At 40.4% G+C, this 21,696-nt stretch overlaps 1 protein-coding gene across 9 annotated transcripts in view; it reads left to right on the forward strand.

Annotated features, from left to right (window-relative positions):
- KLHL13 (kelch like family member 13) overlaps nt 1-10,275 on the forward strand; it is a 76,838-nt gene extending 66,563 nt beyond the window's left edge. For all 9 annotated transcript variants that reach the window (XM_058847860.1, XM_058847861.1, XM_058847863.1 and 6 more), the window contains 2 exons: nt 6,688-6,801; nt 8,730-10,275. In XM_058847860.1, coding sequence (XP_058703843.1) covers nt 6,688-6,801; nt 8,730-9,217 — 602 coding nt within the window. In that variant the 3' untranslated portion in view covers nt 9,218-10,275. The remainder of the gene's footprint in view (nt 1-6,687; nt 6,802-8,729) is intronic.
- Nucleotides 10,276-21,696: the final 11,421 nt, after the last annotated feature.

Genomic DNA, 21,696 nt, shown 5'->3' on the forward strand with positions numbered 1-21,696 from the left:
GTCAAGGGTTTGTTGTTGAGTTTTTTTGGTTTATTTTTTTGAGTTTTTTTGGTTTGTTTGTTTGTTTTGTTTTGTCTTGTTTTTTTAGTGAGATTCAAGTATTCTGATGTTTTGGACTTTTTCGTTATTAAAATGTTATATTTCACCTGTGATCTTGTGAGTACACAGGTGCTTGTACGAATGACTAAATGACTTGGTCCTGGTGCCTCTTCTTTGCCCCCTTGAAAATGTTATTGAATTTAGCTTGACCAAAAAAACCTTCAACCCAAAAGAAAAAAACCAAAAATCCCCAAACAGACAAAAACCCCCACTACAACAACAACAAAAAAACCTTAAAACCAAACCAAACAAAAAAACCCAGAAGAACAAACCCCCATATCAGTTTCCAGGAAACCAGATAGAAACAAAGAGTAAATACATGGTAAATTTTAATTTGAAAAAGTCTGCAGAGGATGACCTCTGTTAATCCACTGCATTGTGCAAAGCCATAGTGGCTAGCATTTAGTCAAGTTTGGGATAGGAGGCTCAGCTGTAAATTTGTCTGTGCCTTAAAATTAAAATGTCACAGAGATTATGCTTGGAAGTTCAGGATAGAATTCTGTCTAAACCAGATGAAACATCTCATTATTTAGTTTGCTGCTTTCAGCCCAGTACTCAACTGTCCCTTATCCCTTTGTGGTCTTGAGACTAAGATTTGCTTTTCAGAAATGCAGATACCTGTAAGTGCAGGTAGAAACTTTTTTAATGGAAACAATGCAAAACTTGATTTCTACTGCAGGATCTGCAGCTTCTTAAAATTCTTGCACCTCCGTTATTCACATACATAGGTTTCATTCATTGTCATGTTGCAGATTTTCATAGGAAACATACAGTACACTGCTTCCATCATACAAAAGTGGCCTGGCTTTGCTAGAAATTTAAAATCCATTCCAATGTTTGATGAAATGGGATGTTTAAAAATACCTCATGTTCTAAAAAGATGGGAAACTTCTTAGCAATAACTTGTTTTCCCTAGACAGCCATTTTCTGATGCAGATCCTGAGGTTTTCAGAATTTTTTACTATGTATCACTTTACTTCCCTGAAAACGCATCCTAAACCATCTCAATATCCTCCAAAGGACTAAATGTACAAACTAACATGTATTGATCTTTGGGCATCAGTAAGCCTGATGTATAGCTTCAGTGAGCTATTTTCTAACAGTATGAATTAATAGCAGATAATCAGATTGCTGACCTTGTGCACTGTACAATCTGAACAGAGTAGAGTTATAAAAATGTCAGTGAAAAAGTTGCACGTCTGACAAAATCAATATGAAGTAATATTGTCACCAAGCCAGTGCAACCTGTGTGTGAAGGAGGCTTTGAGTGCAGCATTACCTTAAATTAGATCAAGCAGTATCATTCTGCTGACCTCAACTCTTCTACTTTCTTTAATTAAAATACAAAATTTATCACCTATCTAAAATTCTTTTGTAAAGATATCATTAAAATGCTGTAGCAATTTCCACACAGACCTGAAAAATGCCACTGGATCAGTCTGTGGGAAGAGCACTCTAAATGCTAAATACTGTAGCTGTCTGATGCTTTGATTTGGGGCTGCAGGTTCTTTCCTTGTTAATTGTGAGGTGAGTCACTTTTCATTTTCATATTTCTTTCATAAGCTGTGACAACTGGAAGATGCAATCCAGCTTAAACTTCCCATTCTATTCAGAAGAGAAAAACTCTCAGGCTTTTCATAGAAGAGAAGGTCAAATGTATGTTGGACAGATATTAAAGAAGTTGCCCTTGGGTTCAAACTAATTTCAGTCTCTTGTTAAGAGAGGAAAAATTCCCAAAACCCGAATTGAGCTTTCTGGAAGATTGGCTCTTATGAAAAAGGGCCAAAGGATTAAAGTTACCAAAATGAAATTTTTTTTCCCTGTGATATTCACAGGAATAAAAATTATACTTTTTGAAGCTTTCTATCAAACATTCTGAAAACAGTTTTCAGATACTTCATTTTCTGAGAACTTTGTAAATGCCACTTTCTACATTTGTAATCTTGCTTTAGTGTAATAATGAGCTGCAGTTTTGCCAGTTCATGCCACTGAGAAAAGTTTTGTTCACTGGACAGGACAAGTGAATTTCCATGTATGTGGTACATGTGTTGGAAATGTGGCAAATGTACCCTTTTGATATTCTGAATTATGATATTATAATTCAGATTTATCAACCCTGTGACAGCTTAGGGCTGTGCAGAATTAAGCAGCACTCCTGGAAGGATTGTAGATAATTCTGGTTAATTCCCTTTAAATGTCAAGGCAGGCACCTGCTGGAGGTATTCCCTGAAGGCAGGAGAACAGCGCTTGGGCTGGGGAGGAGCCCAGCCTGGAGAAGGCAGGTGTGCAGAAAAACAAGACTTTTGGAAAAAGAGACAAAGAGAAAAGCAGGAGTGGCTCACAAAGATACCTGTGAAGCACAGCACATCAGTGGATTCCACTGAACACTGGAGACTCTGCTCTTCTGACAAGGAGATTTTTGCAGCTCATTGTAAGAGTTCAGTTGTGGTGCTTGATGATGGCAGAAGTTATGTGTGTGTAAGTACTAGAAAACTTGTGCATTTAGGTATTTTCCAGATACTCCAGGCTCTGCTGTTGATAAGCTTGAATAGAGTTTGGGGTTTTTATATATGGGTTTTTCCTAACATCCATGGGGATGTTGGGTTGTGACTAAACCACAGATTCTTTCATCACTGCAATAAAGACAGAAAGAGAAAACCAGCAGGCCAGTTACCTGTTCTTTTGACCCTTTGCCCATCAATTTGGAAGGTATTTATTTTCTAGATGCCCTATATGATGTTGAACACTCCTTGTTTATGTAAAAACGTCCTCTGTGTGTGTGTACATATATATATATATGTATGTATGTATGTATATGAATATATAGTCAATATATTTTAAATGTTGTTGGTTGATATGCACCAGTATCCAGTTGAGCTGTTTACTGTCAGAATTGTATTGTGAATATCAGACCAGAGTGTCAACTCGAGGACCTCTTGTGCAGAAGCTTATTTTGGAGTGGCTCCTTGCCTATGCTAGGACAAAATTAGTCAGGACTATTTAACCAAGTGAGCTTAGAATTTTACAGGAACAAGCTGTATTATAGAAATAATATAACAAAATGAAGAGCCTGGGTTTTGAGACTTCACAGAGTTGCTAAGTGCTGCTGTAAGAGACCTCAAGACACTTTAGAAGCTACTGACACAGAAGTGTTAAATATCTGTATACTCCTCAAATAGCATCACAGATGGCACTATAAAATGAGTGCAGGCTGAACATCCCTTGGGACTGCCAAAACTTTGAGTCTTTTTAAGATTGCTTAATTCTGTTAAAATGAGGCCTGTCTCCCCTGGATTATGGTAATGAGCACATCAGAAGTTCTACTGCTAAACATAAATAAAGCCTGTCTGAATCATTCATGGTGTCGGGAGAATGAATCCATCACTCTCACTTAGGTGCATTAAAGTAGCAGTTTCAGAGTGTTTTGTGAACTCTGCTCTGTCTGGAGATTTTCTAGAAATGTCTCTCTAAAATTATGGGCACCTTTAATAGCTGGAATTTTGAATATTTTTTTCTTTTCAGTGCAGATGAATATGTTGCTAAAAGAGAGAAGTTGAATGACCTTGCAAGGTAACAGGGAAACAAGTATATGGATCAATCCAATAGAAGAGTAGGGTTTTTCAGCTGGAAAGTGGTTAGCTTTGTTTTAGAGCACAGTGGATATGAGATTTGAGTTGGAATGGTTTGTCTGAAATAGTGCCAGACAGTACTTTAGCTGTACTGGGAATGTTCAAGACAGTTTTGAAGTCACATCAGAAAGTGACGGCTCTTGGACTCAGCATCATCCTTTCTCAGATAAATTATGTCTTTACAACATGGTGATAGTGATTGTAGTAATGGATACCAATTCCACATGTTTTTTCTTCTCCTGCTAAAGGGATTTTTTGACTATGGCTTCTCTCTTAAATGCAGTTTGGAGTGCAGAGTGAGATAAAACTGTCCAGCATTGAATGTCATGTTCATCTGGGTGCTGCTGGCTCTGCAGCTGTTTTGCACATCCTCTGCTCTTCCTTTGAGCACCCTCTGCTCTTCCTGTCCTTGGAGTGTGTTAGAAACACAAGTTCCTCACCTTGCTGCAGAGTGAAGCTCTTTGGGAAGGGGGATGCAGATTTTGTGGGAGCAGCAGAGCCGTGGTTTTGGTGCAGAGGAGCAGCGAAGGGCGGGTTGGAAGGGGCTGCTCTAGGGGTGGAGCTGGGACAGCTGTAATTACTTGCACATCAAATCTGTTTCTTTCTGGTTTTGAAATTTCTGCTTCTGATTGCTAAATAGAGCAGAGTGGAAAGGAGCTTTCCTTTTTAAAAAAAGAATATTGGAATGGATGAATATGTTTACAAGAGTGAGCATGGGTTTATTTGGGGATTGGGCAAAAACTGCCTGTGATGCCAAGGCGGCACTGCACAGAAACACAACTCAGATTTAATTTTAGGTGTCATTTGGGGAATCAGTTCTTTGTGCCTACAGACCTTTGTTTGGGCAAGAGAGCATCTCCAGCATTCACTGGATTTATGGCTAAGTCCTTAGGATGGGATACAGAAGGCCTGCAGCATATTGAGTGGAAAAGAATACAATTTCTTTTTAAGAGGAGATTTCTGTCCTTATTCAGAAAACCCAAACAACCAAGGCAGATCTCTTAGAGTAGACTTGGGAACTTGCCCATATATTGGCCAGATTTTTTTAATAAAAAATTTTGGTACATCACCAGTACTGTGGACACACACAACTTGAGTTACTTTGCATTGGTTTGTTATTTTTTTGTCCATCTTACACATCCCTGAGATGGCAGAACTGGGAGTCCTTTTGTGAGGCACTCTCACAGAACCAGATGCATTTCAAGATTTCATTACTATTTTGAAACAGTTTCAAGAATATGAAATTAATAATTTCATACATGCAAATCAACAAATATAATATTGTTTAGAAAAAAGCAGAAATTCAGTGTGTTTCGCCTTATTTCATGAGCTTAATGTTCTGGACTGGCACTTGCTGCATTTCATAAATTTGAAGTTCAGCTCCTGGGTGGGGAAAAGCTGAAGCAAATCCAGTGTGCTGGAACAATTTAACAATTCTTATGTGCAAAATAGATCTTTTAATTTTTCACTTCTAGCCTTAGATGATGCTGAACTGGCTGTCAGTGTTTCTGACAGGGGAACTGGAAGCTTCTATTTTCAGTGTGTGTACTTGAGACACTAATTGCATGGAGTTATGTATTATCACCCGTTTTGCAACAATAAGGATGTTACACAGCAACTAAAAGAGAATTCAGAAGGTCACTCTAATGTGCTCTATACTAACATTTTCATGACTAAGGATTTTTATTTTTTTTTTGTAGTCCAAGACCACAGCTAAATTCTTCCAAAATAATCCAGAGGATCTTTTTAAAACAGCTTTGGAGTTAGGGTGGATAGTTACATTCACTACATTTTACTATCTGATGTTCTTTACTGGGCTGGTCTATAATTCTGTAATTAGGCTTAAACTAACACTAACTTTTTAGTTAGTTAAAGATTCTGCCTTTATAATTGCAAGTGTCTCAGATTCTAAGGGTATTTTCTCTCTCGGTTGATGTGTGATCCTGCACTGTTAAGTCACCATCACCGATTCCATAAATTTGACTCATATTTTCTACCCTTGATTCAATAAAAAACTTGTTCTAGAGCAAGTAAAATGCCACTTTTAAAGACAGATTCGATTTTCCCATGTATAGTTCATAAACATCCAACAGAGATTAAGCAATCTTTAATTATTTAAAATGAGTTTTGTCTTTAAGATAATTATTGACAATTGTTCTGTGCATCATAAAGTCATTATATTACAGGGTTTTTGAGGATCTTGTGCCTCTCTGATCGTATTGTAGTATTCAATCTGCCAATACCCAGAGCTTGCTCCCTTATTGAATCTGCCTTCTATTTGTATTCCCTGTGCTTGTTGCACGCCCTTTTCCTGCAGCCTGCATCTCTCCCATCTTATGTCAGAGAGATTTCCTTCTCAGGAATCCATCCTGTGCTGACTCCTGGGCTTTGGGTTTCTTCTTAACTTTGCACTGTCCTCTCGATTTCTGATCTGATAAAGCCCTTGATCATTTTAACATTTCAGCTCACAGAGAAAACTGCACAAATGGAGTTGTCCATCAGCACAGGCACCGCCAAACTCCTTTCCAGATTCAGAGATGTTTCATCTTTTATTTTTTTTTTTTTTTTTTTTTTAAGTTTGGCTTTTGTAAATTGATGTAGTGGTTTGCATATGCTGTGCTGTATGTTGCTGTGCAAATCCTTAATAAAACACTGCAATACAATAGAAAATTAGTCAGCAAGGGACACTGTTCTCTCAGCAAGTTTGCTGGACACAATCCTATGCAACCTGTTGTTGGTGATCCTGCTTTAGCAGAGGACTTGGACTAGATGATTTCCAGAGGCCCTTTCCAACCCCATCTGTTCTGTGTTTCTGTGGTAGTGCTCAATAATTCCCTTGAGACTGAACAGTGTTACTTGGTGGCACTTCCTCTGTGAATGTTTCTGGCACTGCACTGAGCTCAGCACCAAACTTCCATGCTGATTTCAACACCTTTATGCTCTCATTTGTCTCCAACAGCCACTGTGGAATGTTACAACCCCAGAATGAACGAGTGGAGCTACGTGGCAAAAATGAATGAACCCCACTATGGTCACGCTGGAACAGTGTATGGGGGATTAATGTATATTTCAGGTAAATCATGCCTGTGATACCATCTCTGGGAAACAATTATTTATCTAACTTTTTCTGTTTCAGCAGCAGACAGTACAAATTAGTCTGTGGTTGCAGTAGGATTGCCATGGTATCAGTAGTGATGCAGTTTCATGTGAAGCCAGTCAAACAGCACATACAGTGCAGGCTCTGACAAAATTATTGTAGATAATATTATGCTTGGTAATTTAATAGCTCTGAATTGCAAAGCAGTTACTCACTTTACCGATCAGAATAAAGTTTTCTGTAGCCACACATATAAAACATATAGCAATATAATTAAATATAATATTGTAATAATATATAATTATAATTGTGTATAACAGTATTAAATAATTATAACATGTATTATGATATAATATAACAATGTAATTAAACACACCTTCCCTATAAACTTTGGAATGCATTGGAAATTTTATTACTTTAAAGAGCAGCATTTGCCTTCATTGAGGTAATGGAAAGAGCTAAGTTCTCATGTTAATCATAGTATATAAGTGATATCTGTACTTTCATAATTTTTTTTTATTTGGAATATGCTTGGTCCTGTATGTCACTGAGGCTGTAATTTCACAACATTTTTGTGTTGCCTGAAAATCTGCTAATAGCTTAATTTTTAAAGAAGATTCAATCTGTCTGTCAGTGATCACTGCAGAGATCACAGGCCTATATTCTCCTACTGAAATTTTAAAGGGCGTCCTCTTAAGAACTAAGCTGAAATTCAGAGCAGAAGGTGGGACAAGGTTGCTTAGCTAACAAGGACTGGTGGGGAGATGTGCTGAAGCAGCTTCATTAGGGGCCCTTGTGCCAGTAGACCAGGAGGAATTTGCTTTAGAATTTACTGTAAGGTACAGGTGTGTCGGGGGATTGAAGAGACAGGACTCACTTCCATGCAAGAAGTTGATTTATTGATTACAGAGCTTAACATTTATACCTTTTCAGCTGTAGCTAAAAATAGCTCACTTGCTTAAGCAATATTCACTGTAACAACCATATCTGTGTTTCTTACCAGTGTTGCTTCACTACAGGCTAGCACAGAGCTGGATGTGCAGGTCCTACATAAACCGAGCATGCCAAGCTCACCCTGCCTGGGCTTCCTCCTCAGGGCACTGCTTTCTACTGCCAGGGCTTGTGGCCCAGCAGAGTTACCATGTCCACTTCTGCCACCAGTTTAGCAGTGCTCTCACTTCTGCTCTCTAGCTGTATTCCCACACAGGTGCTTCTCTTGAGCGAGTCCATTGAGCTCCTAATTGCTGTGTCATTAAGTGAACTGTTGTCAGTTTGTGTTTTGCCCATTTTGCTTGTTTTACTGCAGGTGGCACATGCATATGCTGTCTGCTGTGCTTTTTTCATGTAGATCCCACAGATTTTTCTTTTCTTTTTGTCCTGAAACCTCTCCAAATTTGCAGGGAGCTATGGAGAAGATAAATGTAGAGGGAACCATAGGTAACTATTAACTGAAGAATATTTGAAAAGTGTGTCCTCTTTTTATTCACTTGAAGTTGATGAAGAAAGTTTTCTGATGAAAATTCTACTAGGTGATACTTAAAACACAGTGGCATAGCATCAAAATTTGAAAGGGAAATGTATTCTTGATGGTGAGAAACAAAACTAGCAAACTGAATGAATATATGCAAAAAAATAATTTTGCAAAATAGAAGCACACGTAACAGTCTTTGTTCTTTTAATCTGCCAGTATCAATTGTATATTGAGATGAGTGTGAGACATGGCTTCTGCCCATATTCCTGTTGAAAGGAACAAATGTCATTTCAAGTGGAGTGCTTCTGTGATAGGAATCTAAGCTAGAGTGAAGAAATTTTAAGGAAGATGGGATTCTTTCTGTAAAATGTATTTTTGTTATTTAATGCTTATTAGGGTGAGCACTACTCTAACATGTGTCTTGTTTCTTTAGGGGGAATCACCCATGATACTTTCCAAAAGGAACTCATGTGTTTTGACCCTGACACAGACAAATGGACTCAGAAAGCTCCGATGACGACGGTCAGAGGTCTGCATTGCATGTGTACTGTGGGAGACAAGCTGTATGTTATTGGTGGAAATCACTTCAGAGGAACAAGTGATTATGATGATGTTCTAAGCTGTGAATATTACTCACCAACTCTAGACCAGTGGACTCCAATTGCCGCCATGTTACGTGGGCAAAGTGATGTTGGGGTTGCTGTCTTTGAAAATAAAATCTATGTTGTTGGAGGATATTCTTGGAATAACCGGTGCATGGTGGAAATAGTCCAGAAGTACGATCCAGAAAAAGATGAGTGGCATAAAGTATTTGACCTTCCAGAATCCCTTGGTGGCATTCGAGCCTGCACTCTCACTGTTTTCCCTCCGGAGGACAATTCAGGGTCACCGTCTAGAGAGTCTCCTCTTTCAGCACCTTAGAACCATCCCTTGACTCACGATGTTGTAGTTACACCTCTGCACTGCACCATGGGGTCTATTATTTTCCTTCAGTAGTTTCTGTTAGGCTTAGCCTACAGCATTTCATACAATTACTGGAAAAAAGAAAAGACTTTGACATTATTTGTGCTGTTTGTTTGGCCTAGAATGTCTCTCAAGTGGTTAACAGAAAAAAATGTACTCGCCCGAGCCAAATGTTTAACAAATGAGAGGATATTGTCTATAAAATGTATGAGCTAGGTACGTTATAAATGTTGTATGTTGGGTGTGAGGTACCTTATAGCTTACATTTGGGAGCCTAGTGAGTCAAATTTGTATTGAACATGTCACTAAATTTCATGTTGAAAACCTTTTTCCTTTCATTTTTGGCTGCAGATTACTAGGGTAGGTAGACCACATCAATGTGAACTGTCTGAAGGTTGCCAAGGGGCCTGAGCTACCTCCCTCTTTACACAGAGTATTTTTGACATATCTGTTTACCCACCTGACTTTGTGGGTGCTTTCAGAGCATATGAAGTTTCTTAGGCAGAGGGAAGAAATAAAATAATTTTAAAATATTAGCACTGTACAGGAGCGGACCTTGTAGAGGCCGGGAGTTTTTTTATAACAATATATCAAGTGTTTTTCCTGAGTCAGTTGAATGATGCTTCAAACAAAACATCCTTAACGTGTTTGTGTTTTTTAATTTGTTTTTTTGTTTCAGGAATTGGCTTCCACTTGCATGGGAGCACACACCATTAACAGACAGGAGTTCAGTGCAGTAGTGTATTCTGTTGTATGGCTGTACTGAATATGGGTAGTTAAGGGCTAGAAACAGTAACTTAAGCCACTGAATTTGACCAAAAGGTTCCATCCAATCAAATTTAATCTACCTTTTCTCCTTTGCTGTTGAGATAACTTGCATAATGTGTCCTCTGTATAGTCTCAATTAATAAGGTTATTTAGCACAAAGTGCAGCTTCAGTGAGAGAGCTGCTTTTGCTCAGTGAACCTGGACTACCACGTTTTACCTTCTTTTGTTCAATAAAACTTTTAACTGCAGTTACCCAGTCTAAGCTACCTCATTAATGTATTTGGTTTTCTTCCTCTGCCTCACTGTCTCCAGGATACGCATTACGTATATCCATGTGGGTAGATGAATTTGCTAGGAAACCAATGCAGAAGTGATCCTGAATGGGTATTTTTGACCTACTTTTAAGAAACTATTTTGGTCTGATGTGTTAATTTTATTGTTGTGGACTGATGAAAAAAACAGTCCTAATGTTTTTTCCTTTTCCTGCTTATGTGTGCAGCCTTGCAAATTCACAGGAATCTTTGCCTGCTCCAAAATACAGTGCCCTGCTGACAAACTGCAGCTCTGATTATGTCATTGTGCTTGTTCTGAACTTCCCATCATGTTACAAGTCATTTTGCTGATGAACACAGTCACTGGGGCATCCTCTGGGGAAAACTGTTTAAACCAGCTTATTGTGTTACCTATTAATAATAACCAAGTAAAACTTAGAAGACTTTTGTTGGGAGTTTGCTATTTGTGTTTTGTCCCTGCTTGAATAATCAAGCAGCAGGATTACTGTGGTGTCACTTTTGGATAATGATATTTATTCTTTGTGCAGGTTACTAGTAATGTGTAGCATGCTGGGCCTGGATGGTCTGGCTGGGTGTCACCTTGGGATCCTTGGTGAGAGGTCCTTGAGAGGGTGATGAATAAATGAGGGATTGGCACGATTCAGTGACCTGAAAAATAATACTTTAATATCCAAAACAACAAACTCATGTATAGGGTGACAGAAAAGGCCAGGGTCCAGGGTACGAGAGTAGCTCATATGAGGTAGGTTGAGGGCAGAGCCTGAGGGAAAGGATCCAATAAAAAACAGGGATTAGGAATGTGTAAAACAATGCAGCAAATCTAAACCAATAATAACAAAGAAACCATAGAACCTTCTAGTACTATTAACATGTAACTTTCCAGGGGGCATTGTGGGTGAGCAAAACTAAAGGAGATTCTTCTTCTCAGGGCCTCTGGGCCAAAGTCCCTTGCCCTGATGGACTCCAACAGTAATGGTCACTACCAAAAGCTACATGTAAGCTTTAGGTTTCATAATTGTTTTGGTTAAAATCAAAAGCAATTCTTCTTCTATAAAAAATTTAAGTTTCAATTCCATGGGGCTGTGCAAGGTTGTTGCAGGTGGAATTAGTGGCACCAGTGGATAGTCCTGGAAACTGGCCAGTGAAGATAAATTAACTCATCACCCTAAGAATACTGTTCTTATGCTGTGCAAAGCACTGGATAGAAAAATATTGCTCTGTTGTTTAAGGATTTGTCAGTCATTTAAGTGTCACATGCTACTAATTTTTTTTCCAGACAAGATTTTAGACCCTACTTGAGTTTAAGTACCCTGAAATCCAAATTCAGTGTCTCTTATTAATTCAACTGAAAATTACTTGAAGGAGTTTCAATTCCTTTAGGATAATGTAAATATATCCTGCTCTTTTTATGCTGAGATGAGGGACACAGTGTTTAAAAGTGAGTGTCTTCACTGGTATTCTCTGTTTGGAAGAAGCTTAACATGGATTCTGATCATTCTGAGGTGGTTTAAAGCCAGGATGTCAGTTTTGTTTCTGAGCCTTGAATAGCTAGGGGCTGATATGTGGCCACAATGTTGAGGCTTTTTTGGTTTTTTGTGGGTTTTTTTAAGTGACTTATTATCTGTTACACATGAAGTGGAAGAATTATTTTTGAACATTTTGTCATCAGTGGATTAAATGTAGTGCTTCAATCAAATTAATCGTTGGGGGTTTTTTTGTTGTTTTTTGTTTGTTTGTTTGTTTTGTTGTTGTTTTTTTAAACCTCCCATGGATTAAAATATTTATAATGACATTAGTTAACATTTACTCACTAGGATTGAAAAGCAAACATCAAAGACTTGCCCAAAACTGCAAATTGGTTTCTTCTGTAGTCTAGTATAAAATGACTTGATGCTCATTGCATCTTTCTTAACCAGAGCGTAAGAACCCCTCTCCATCTCTGAATCCACAGCTGTAGGTATATACATGGATACAGCAAATTCTCATCTCTATTTCCAGTCAGGCTGCCTCTTCATAAGTCTTGGATTCTCTCATGTTGCAGCTGTAGTACCTAAATCAGAAAAGCATCTGGATAAAAAGCAATTACAGCTATTTGACTTGAATGAAATTAAGACTACATGGTGTGCCAGCTGGGAGAGCCACAGGAGCTGTCTGTCCTCTCCCAGTGATGCAAAATATTGGTGCCAAATTAGCACCAAATGCCAAAAGCGCTCATTTCTGTATACCATTTGCCCAAAGGCCCATCTGATATCCCTGCAAAACTCAGCACTCTGACTCCAGACATCTGAGATTCCATTTTCCTTTGTCTGTGTTTTGAGATAGAACAGGAACAATGGGGAAGAAGACCTGGGAAAATCCAGGTCATCTAAAGTTTCTTTGCCCTGTTAACATCAGTGAGTTCATCATCTGCAGATATCCATTTTTCTGTAATTCCCCTCCCCTTGGAAAGTTGTAAAGTCCAAGAACCTGGTCCAGGGAAAGCAATTCCTGCTAGGATCCAGCCGGTTCTGTGGCTTCTTGGGATAATGGAGCTGTGCTGAAGTGCAGCAGAACACGGCTGACAGCCTGGCTGTGGCTCTACAGGCCCCTTGGGTGGAAAAATCACTTTACCTGCTCTCAGGACAAAAGTGAGTTGTTTTTTTATAAACAATGCTATTTTTAAATTGCCCATTCTGTTTCTGGCGGGGGTGAGATCTCTAAGGGATAGCATTTTAGTTACAGTCAGAAGCTCAAACCAGTAGTCTGCTCCTGTAGTGGAATAATGGCAATCATGGATTAGGGTACTTTGCATCCAGATAAAAAAAGTTCTCCCTAAAGGTTTATAGTCTTAATCTGATGGGCTGGTTGGACATCAAAAAATAATTTGATACCACAGCAACAAGTGCAGTACAAATATCTGGAGAAGTTTCTAACCAAAGAGTTGGGAATGATCTGATCAGAAAAGATCATGGCACTTTTCTTTGCAAAGTTCATTCTGCCTACCAGAATTGTTCCTTCTTAATTTGCCCTCCAGCTGGTGATCACCTCAGCTTTGCACTGGTGTCTGACTCTGCTGGTCACTGGTTTTTTAATCCTTTGCTTTTGTAGCTGACAACTCTGTTACTTTGCTCCTGATCAGGACTGGTAAAGCTGAAGCTTTTTTAGTGGAACTGTCCTTACATGAAGAGATAAAATAGTCCATTGTTGATAAATGTATTCATCATTCAGCTTGTGCATTCTTGGAAATACAGAATCAGTTTTAAGCTAGTGAAAGGTGTGTGCATGTTGCAGGAGTAACGTTTGTCCTGTTTCCTCCTGGCTTGCACCTTGGTGTGTGCAGGGCTGTGTGTGGTGGGTACCCAGAGATCTGGAGGGAGAGCCAAGCTCTCCTGTGGCACTTTATGCTTTCCATGCTCTGTGAAAGTCTTCTTTACTTGCACACCATATGTAGCTTATTGGGTATTTTTTCTTTTGTATTTTAGTTTAAATGTGAATAATGATTCTTTGTGTGCAAATGCAGTCAGAAAAAAAGTCTTAAAGGGCAGAGTTATACTTTGCTTAACTGATGAAGTTTTTAGTCTGGTGAGTATTGCAGGACCAGTTCAGCTGTGAAAAGGTGATTGCAGTTTGAGAGCAAGCTAGAAATCCGGATGGCTTTCCTGCCTGTCACCAGTTCAGCTGTTCTTGTTGCCAGTCTTTTACAGGTCATTAAGTGAACTTCTTTTCTCAGTCCATAGGCTCCATATTTTGATGTCCAGCTCTGTTGGACCTGCTGATTACCCACTCTGGGGTCAACATGGTAGGATGTGTTTTCACAACCTGTCTTGCTGAAACAACATGGCTTGTTTTTTTCAGGAATTCCACCATCAGTGACATACAGGAGTCCTTCAGAGTTCTTTAATGACCTGGTAATTTGTATAGAAGATGTAGCCCAGATAAGCTGGGAGTGGTGCTACAGCAGGAGCCATAAGTGGCTGACATTCCTGAGGGGATGGTCTCCTACTATATGTATTACTTTGGCTCGAGTGCTGGTTTTTTTTCCCCATCTTTAGGAGTATTTATTGCTGCTGTTTGAGTTTTTAACTTTTTATTCATGAAATGAGTAATAATGCCTCTCTGAGTCTACAGTGGGAGCAAAAGGTTCAGGTGTCTCTTTCAGAGCTTCATGCTGTCAGGATATCCACATGGTTATTAAACCCTTCCTATTTGGAACCCTGTTCCCTAAACATTTAGGAGAAATCATTTTGCAATGTGAAAAGATCTCAGATGAAAATGTGTTTGGGACTGGAAGAGAAATGCATCTTGGCTTAGAACTTTGAGATAAATATATATATATATATTTAAAATATAGTTGGCTTAAGTGAGTCAAAGCCCAAGTTGTTTGTACCTGCTTGCAGTCTTGGCTGGCCTATTGCTGTATTCTCCCTCAGACCACAGCATTCTGTACTGCTTCCTTGTGGAAGAGCACCTCCTGTCTTCCCTGCTACCTGTTGATTGAGTTCCAAAATAAATCTGAGCTTGGATTCTTTCAACTAAAGTACCTGTGGGGCTAAAGACCATGTGGAGCTGTGGATTGAGGACCATGGCTTTGACATTTGATTCCCCACCAGCCCCTCACTGCTTTGCAAGATATTCCCAAACCCAGCTAAAATCTGTGTGCAGGAGGCAAATCTCCCAGGCTGGAAATTTTAGTAACCCAGGCATCTCAAGAACACCAGAGTGTCCTTGTCCTGTTTGCAAGGAGAGTTGTGCACATGAGCTGCTGAGTGCTCTGGAAGGGGGCAGACACAGGAGCTCCTTGGGTGACCACAGCTTTTGCTGGCCTTTGGTTCTGCTCTTTCTTCTGTGCCCAGATGGAGATGGTGGGAGGGAAGGTCAGGGTTGGGTCACACTTTCCAGCTCTCACTAGAGAGCAAGTTTGTTTATTCTCATCTGTCTGCACAACACTGCAGGAAAAACACCTGTAGGAACATTTCAGATTTTAAACATTGTTTCACAGAACAGTATTCATTAATAAAGGAGACTTACTCTGTTTTAACCAGTGTTCCTCATAACCAGGATTGTTCCAAAATACTTAGCTTCTGTTGAATTAACAATTTTGCCTTTACCTCCCTTGTTCAGTGTTACTGTAAAAAGAATTTGCTTGGTTTCTTTTCCATTTGTTTTTCATTGCTTGTAACCTTTTCTTAGAAATGTGGAAATAATTTTCCTTACATGTTTTATGCACCGAAATAAACGCACCACTGATCACCTGAGTCCCCTCCCCATGTTTCTTACTCAGTGCCTACCAGTGTATCTTTCCATATTTTTACCCAAATGTTTGACAGCTGTCAATAAATACCATCACAGAATCATAAAATTCCTGCTCATGGGTGTTGCATTGTTAGTTGGGGTAAAGAGGGGTCATTCTTTTATTAAACACTTCTGGAAAAAGATTGCTTTGATGAAGAGGTCTGCCCTGTTTAATATATTTAAATGCATATTGTTTTGGCCTGTGCTTGGTAATTTAGTTTTAAATATCTGACTCTTTCAGATAGGTAATTGCAAGGAGTGCCTACTGTTTATTATAGAATGTGTATTCCCTGCTCCTAAGTGGGTGAAACACTGATGCTGAGGTTTCCTTGGCCCCTGCCTGTGAGCTTCCCTTCCTACCCACAAAGACTCCTTGGGACTGTTCTTCCATCTTCAGGGGAACAACCTTGTGTGACCAAAGAGCCTCTACCAGGGTCAGGAGCAGTGCACTTGGAAGGAAAATCAAAGCAGCTTCCTAATTGCAGTTAAAGCACAGCCCAAGTTTCCAGAAAGGGGAGAGAGAGCTGCTGTTCCTTAGGCATGTTTTGTCAGGAGCTGAGGATATTAACAATGAAAGGATTGTTGCTGTAAATAAAGACAATAAAATAATCCCTAGGTCTGTCCCCAAGAGAGGAGAGATTACTTCTGTTGATATTCCACACTATTAATACTTTGTGTGTATATGGGATGTCTCAAGTGCTCATATCACATAAGTGATGCCCTAGTTCCCCTAAGTCACTGTGTTTTCCATCTAGTCAATTCTGAATACTGTTTTAAAAATGCATAGAATATTAGAGGATACACTTTTCTGGGGTTTTTTCCTAAGCCTTTTGAAAGAGATTTTCTGTATCTAGTTATTTCAGCATTACTACATTTAGTCAAACCCAGGAAACAAGAAATGTCAGGTTTTGGTTCATAATTCAGATCTTTTTGGGGTTTCTCCTTCTCCTTTTCACTCTACAGAACTTTTAAGGAAGGGATGTTTCTTCCCATGGCAAGAAGAAACAAAGAAAAGGAAACATCCGATGCAACTGAATGATAATGCCTGCTGTCGGCAGCTCTGCCATTTAGGACAACTTTGATTTACAATCCTGTCAAATTTATCTTGTGTAATAACCCAGGAGATTTCCATTTGGCCTGCAGAGACACAGTGCTGGGAAAGGAAAATCCAAACATCTCTGCATTATTCCCTGCTCTGTGGCTTTTGTCTTACACCATGGAATAACAAAGTGTACTTGTCTGCACCGAGGCACTGGAGCCTCAAATGCCATCCCTGCTCCTGTTGGGGGGATGGGTCCAGTCCCCACTGTGCCAGAGCCAGGGGCCATCTGTGGCCACCTCTGCCCCAGCTGGGCTCCAGCCCCGGCTCTGGGGGGCTGGAAGGATGGAGTGGGATGTTGGGAAGGCAGGTGCTGCTGTGCCCCTCTGGGCAGGGACCAGCAGGGCCATAAAAATACCTTCCCCCAGCTGCATGGAGGAAGGATTTTCTCTTTTATCTTTGGTTGTTCATCAGAATACTTTGAATCTTGGCTCTCCAAAGCATAGGACAAATTTGAGCTGCAATCATTGCATGTAGAACATGTCTGAGTGATCTCACCTAGTTTTAGCACTCACCAGCCACTGATTTGGAGAGAGTGGGGATTTCTTTGCCTCCCCGCTACCCCCCCAGTTTTCTGCCAAGGCCCTAAATATTTCTCAGACATTTTGTAGGTTTAATTCCAGGCAGGCTGGGCCATGCAGAGGTTTGAGTAGTTAGGGACATGACTGAGATCTCTTCATGTCACCAAGCATGTGTCCTGTACTCAGGAATGGTGATGAGAAAAAAGCTGTGACCTTGTTTGCTCTCCCTATCCTTACTTCCTCCCCAGAGAAAACCCATCCTCATTGTAAACCAGCATTTTCATTAGAACAGGCATCAGATTGGGAGCTTTAAAATACCTCACATTCTTCATCTCACTTTTCATTTTTGCTGTCTTTTTGAAATTAAGATGAATTTTTTTGTCTTATCATGTGGCATGAGAGACCAATGCCATTCAATAAACAGCTGCAGCTTGGAACTTAGGGTTACAGCAGAAACCATGCTTCTTAAAGAATCACATTTCATTTTCCTCTTCCATATTTACATACTTATAAATGTGGACTTTGTGGAATTTAGATAACTTGATAGAGATGACATGTGCCATATGGTCTTTAGGACAAATTCCAGCTTCATTAACAGCTCACTGGCTGAAACAAATAGCAGTTAGTCTTTCATGCAGTCTAAAATCAGCTTGTCAATTAGCAAACAAACTAAAAATTACTGGAATTGCTTTTCACAGAAGCCTTTCAGTTCTGAGTCTTTTCCCTACACCCCATGTAGGGCTGACTTTGCAGCATCAAACCATTACACCCTGTGCTCATTGTTACTGCTTTGCCACTGGAAGTGGGTCAGGATTAAGCAGAAGAATCTCAGTGTGTGCGATGCAAACATGAAAGTTAAGAGGGAAGTGAAATCTCTGTGTTGGTAAATCTTCCAGGCACAGTGCTGGGAGTGGAGGGAGTGACCTGCTGGGAGAAGCCCTGAGTGTTGTAGCTGGTGGGCAAAAGCAATGCCCTGAGAGCAGGAGTGCCATGAAGCTCCAGGGAGAGGTGATGCCCAGCAGGATGGCTCTTCTGCTCCCCAGTAACCAGCACTGCCACTTGTTCAGGGTCTGGTTGGGGGTGTGGGGAGAGCAGGGCCAGAGTCTGGGAGGGGCACCCTTGGCCTGGCCTACCCAGGGGCTGGATCTTGATAGAGGGTGTGACACATCTGGATTTTCCTAGTTCCATTTGCTGGAGGAAGACCTTTATCTTTCCTGTTTCTTTTCTAAACTGCCTCAGAAGCCTGTATTCCCTTACACATAAAGTGAAACAATTTATTATTATTTGTTATTACAATTATTAATAATTTATTCTGAAGCCAGTTATCAGCTAAGGTTTGAAAGACTTGTTTTCTTCATCTGTTTATTGTTATTACTTTCTGTTTTTTCTCAAAAGCCCCTAATGCCTTGTGATCTACCTGAAGGAGGATGGGGGTGGGGCAGGTGACATTTTTGGTGTCAATAGCAAAGACTGTGCTGTCAAGTGGCTGCACAGGAGAACCTCCTGACCACTGGTTATTTTATGAAAACAGCTCTTGAACTGCTGCAAGTAACTGGGTTCATCACAAGAGTAAGTGAATGGAAGTCTGCTGTGATAAAATATGTAGTGCAGGCTGCCCCTCCTGGCTCTGAACCATCCCTGTTGGTTAATGGCTCTGCAAAATGCTGTGCATGGCTGCTGTGATAGGAGCCATCAGCCCCTGAACCCACTTGCACTGCTCCTGCTGAAGGTGGGATGCCCCTTGTTCAACTTCTAGTTTCTACTCCCTGACTGTGAACTTTTATCCATGTGATTTGACAGCCATCAGTGAAAACACTTCACCATAGTAAGTAAAGCCATCTGCAGAGGCTTGTGACTGTTTTCTGCAGATTCTGGACAGCTCAGATGTGTGTTACTGAGGGGTGGATGTTGGATGGCCTCGTGTGCCTTTCAAAACTGGAGAGTAGTATTTTGGGAAGACCCCATCAAATGATTGTAAAGCAGCTTCTTCTCTGGATGTGTTACCTGTTGCTTGACTGGGGGGTGGTTTTGAGAAACCAAAGCATTGTAATGTAAAGACCCTGGCAAGAGAGACCCCAAGTATCTGAATTTGCCTACACCAAAAATGCTCATTTGGACTTGTTAGACAGTTCCTCAGTTTTCTCTTTTCCCTCCCAGTCCTGACTGCTTTTCTTGGAAAACACACAGATGTCATCCATGTCTGACAGCTCTGAATACTGGAGGGGAGGGTTTCCCCACAGGCAGCTCTGCTCCTGCAGCTCAGAGCAGCTGTGGGACTCTGCACCTGCTCCCATAGCACTGCTGAGCTGGCACCAAGGACAAGGTCAGCACACAAGCGGGACTTCCAAAATTATTTTATTAACTCTGCTAATGATAGTGGAACTGAGCTGGAAATGCTCCTGTCTGAACGAGCTGGGCTGCAGAAAGCCACCTACTTTATAATTCAACAGCAACTGAGTTTACTCCTGAGTGCAGCCCGTTTTGAAACCAACCCTTGTGCGGATTTGCAGGGGTTAATGCCCATCTCCACTGTCAGATGGAAACTTCCAGGGCTGGTAGGGATGATGGAGCGTGCCGAGGAGCTCGCAGGCCCCTTGCGTGTTGTCTGCTGTGCTGTCTGCACTGTATTTAGGCTGTCTTGTCTTGCTAATCACATCACATCTGTCAGCTCTCTGTGGCTAGAAACAAATTGTAAACAAGATGTCAAGGTGGAGTGGGATGAATTGTTTTTAAAAAGGGACAAAAAATCAAACCATCTTGAATGGCTAAAAAAAAAAAAAAATTGATTGGATAAATAGCAACTGAATGTTGCTTTTTAAAATTATCTTTAGTGCATGTTTTACCATAGCTAATGATGATGATTTATACACGAATATTTGGTTGTAAAGTTGTGCACTACAATGACAAATCTAAAGTAGTTTCATCCCTTCTCCTTCTCAAGGCCTGTAGCAGGTTTTTACCATTTTCCCACCATTAGAACACTGGAAAGAGCTGCAGCAGTTCAGTAGCAAGTTTTTCTTGCGAACAGTACAACCCCACCAGCCAACACCAGCAGCGTTTGCCCAGTTCACACCTTGCAGAATGTCTGATATTTCTGTGCTTCATTTACCAGCTTTGCCCATTAGCAGGGCTCTGGTACAATATAAGAGAGAATATGTCCTGTAGGCACAGAGGAAAGATTTACAATTTACTTATTCAGTAAAAGTTACTTTGGTTACTAATTAGAACTAATTTTATTTACTTCTTAGAATTTCTATCACCAATAATTGTGTGTTCTCACCTGAAAAAGGCGATGAACAGGAAGAATGTAACAGAGGAACTGTTTTTTCCCAGTTGAAGAAGATGCAAGGTTAAATACTCAGATGCTTTTTGTGTTTGTGTTCATTAAAGATGTTTGTGTTCATTGAAGGTCCATTTTCCTTCCAGCTTCAGTGAATAATGTGGAACCAGGTGAAATGTTTGTGTGTGGGTCACAGATTAGATTTATATGTCTTGATGGAAAGTGATTTGAAATAATTTTAGGTTTAGAAAAGAAATGTGGAGCATATTCCCAGCATTACTATGGGCACATGAACAAGTTTTAGTTGTGGCCATCACCAAGTAGGGAGTGAACAGTTTTCATCAAAACTGTTTGATAAAATTACAGGTAAAATTAGTTCTATAAAAGCTACAGTCATTTAAAAAAAAAATGTTTCAAAAAATACTGCTAATCTTTCAGCCTATTTGGAAGGTTCTTAGGGTTTTGCTGCTTAAGGATGGTGAGGGGCAGGGAAGCATTCAGGTCTTTAAATGCCCTTTGGCAAGGCTGCTGGTACCTGAGAGCTTCATACCCCTCTTGGGCAGAGCTTCCTCCAGGCAGGAGAGCATCTCACCTGCAGACTCTGCTTCCATCTGTGGCAGGGGCTGGATTCAGCAATTTTGGGCTGTCCCTGGTGTTACCAGCTGCTCCTCACTGAGCTGAGCTTTTGGGTTGGGTGATGGACAGAGGTGGAGAAAGGGAGATCCTGACCAGCCCTGTGGCCAGCACGATCATGGGAAATGCTTTGTAAAGTCTTAAGAATTTCATGTTGTTTGCTGTAACACTTCTGTAAACATATTTTTTTGGCAAGTTGAGCCTTTATGTGAAAGGGCAATGCAGGGCTCATGCTGCATCTCACAGGCTGGAGAACTTCTGCAGGAGTGATGTGACAGCATGGAAAAATTCAACAAGAAACAGCCTGTAATTCAGGGCCAGCATCTTGTGACAGAGACATTGGAAAGCTGTGCTTAAACAAGAGCTGAGCCTGAAGCAGGTGTAGAGCTCTTCAGTGAGGTGGTAATTCCAGGTGGCACAACCCTGCCTCAAGGACCTCCAAGACATGCCATAAAGGGAATAAAAGAGGGTAGCTGTGGGTGCAATGCATGGTCTGAGCACAGGGAGGGATAGGGGCTAATTTATACCTGCACAAGGTTATTGCTGGGTTTTGCATGTAGTGGTCTGGTGGT

The sequence above is a fragment of the Poecile atricapillus genome, chromosome 12 (assembly GCF_030490865.1).
Source record: "Poecile atricapillus isolate bPoeAtr1 chromosome 12, bPoeAtr1.hap1, whole genome shotgun sequence".
Classification (NCBI taxonomy): domain Eukaryota; kingdom Metazoa; phylum Chordata; class Aves; order Passeriformes; family Paridae; genus Poecile; species Poecile atricapillus.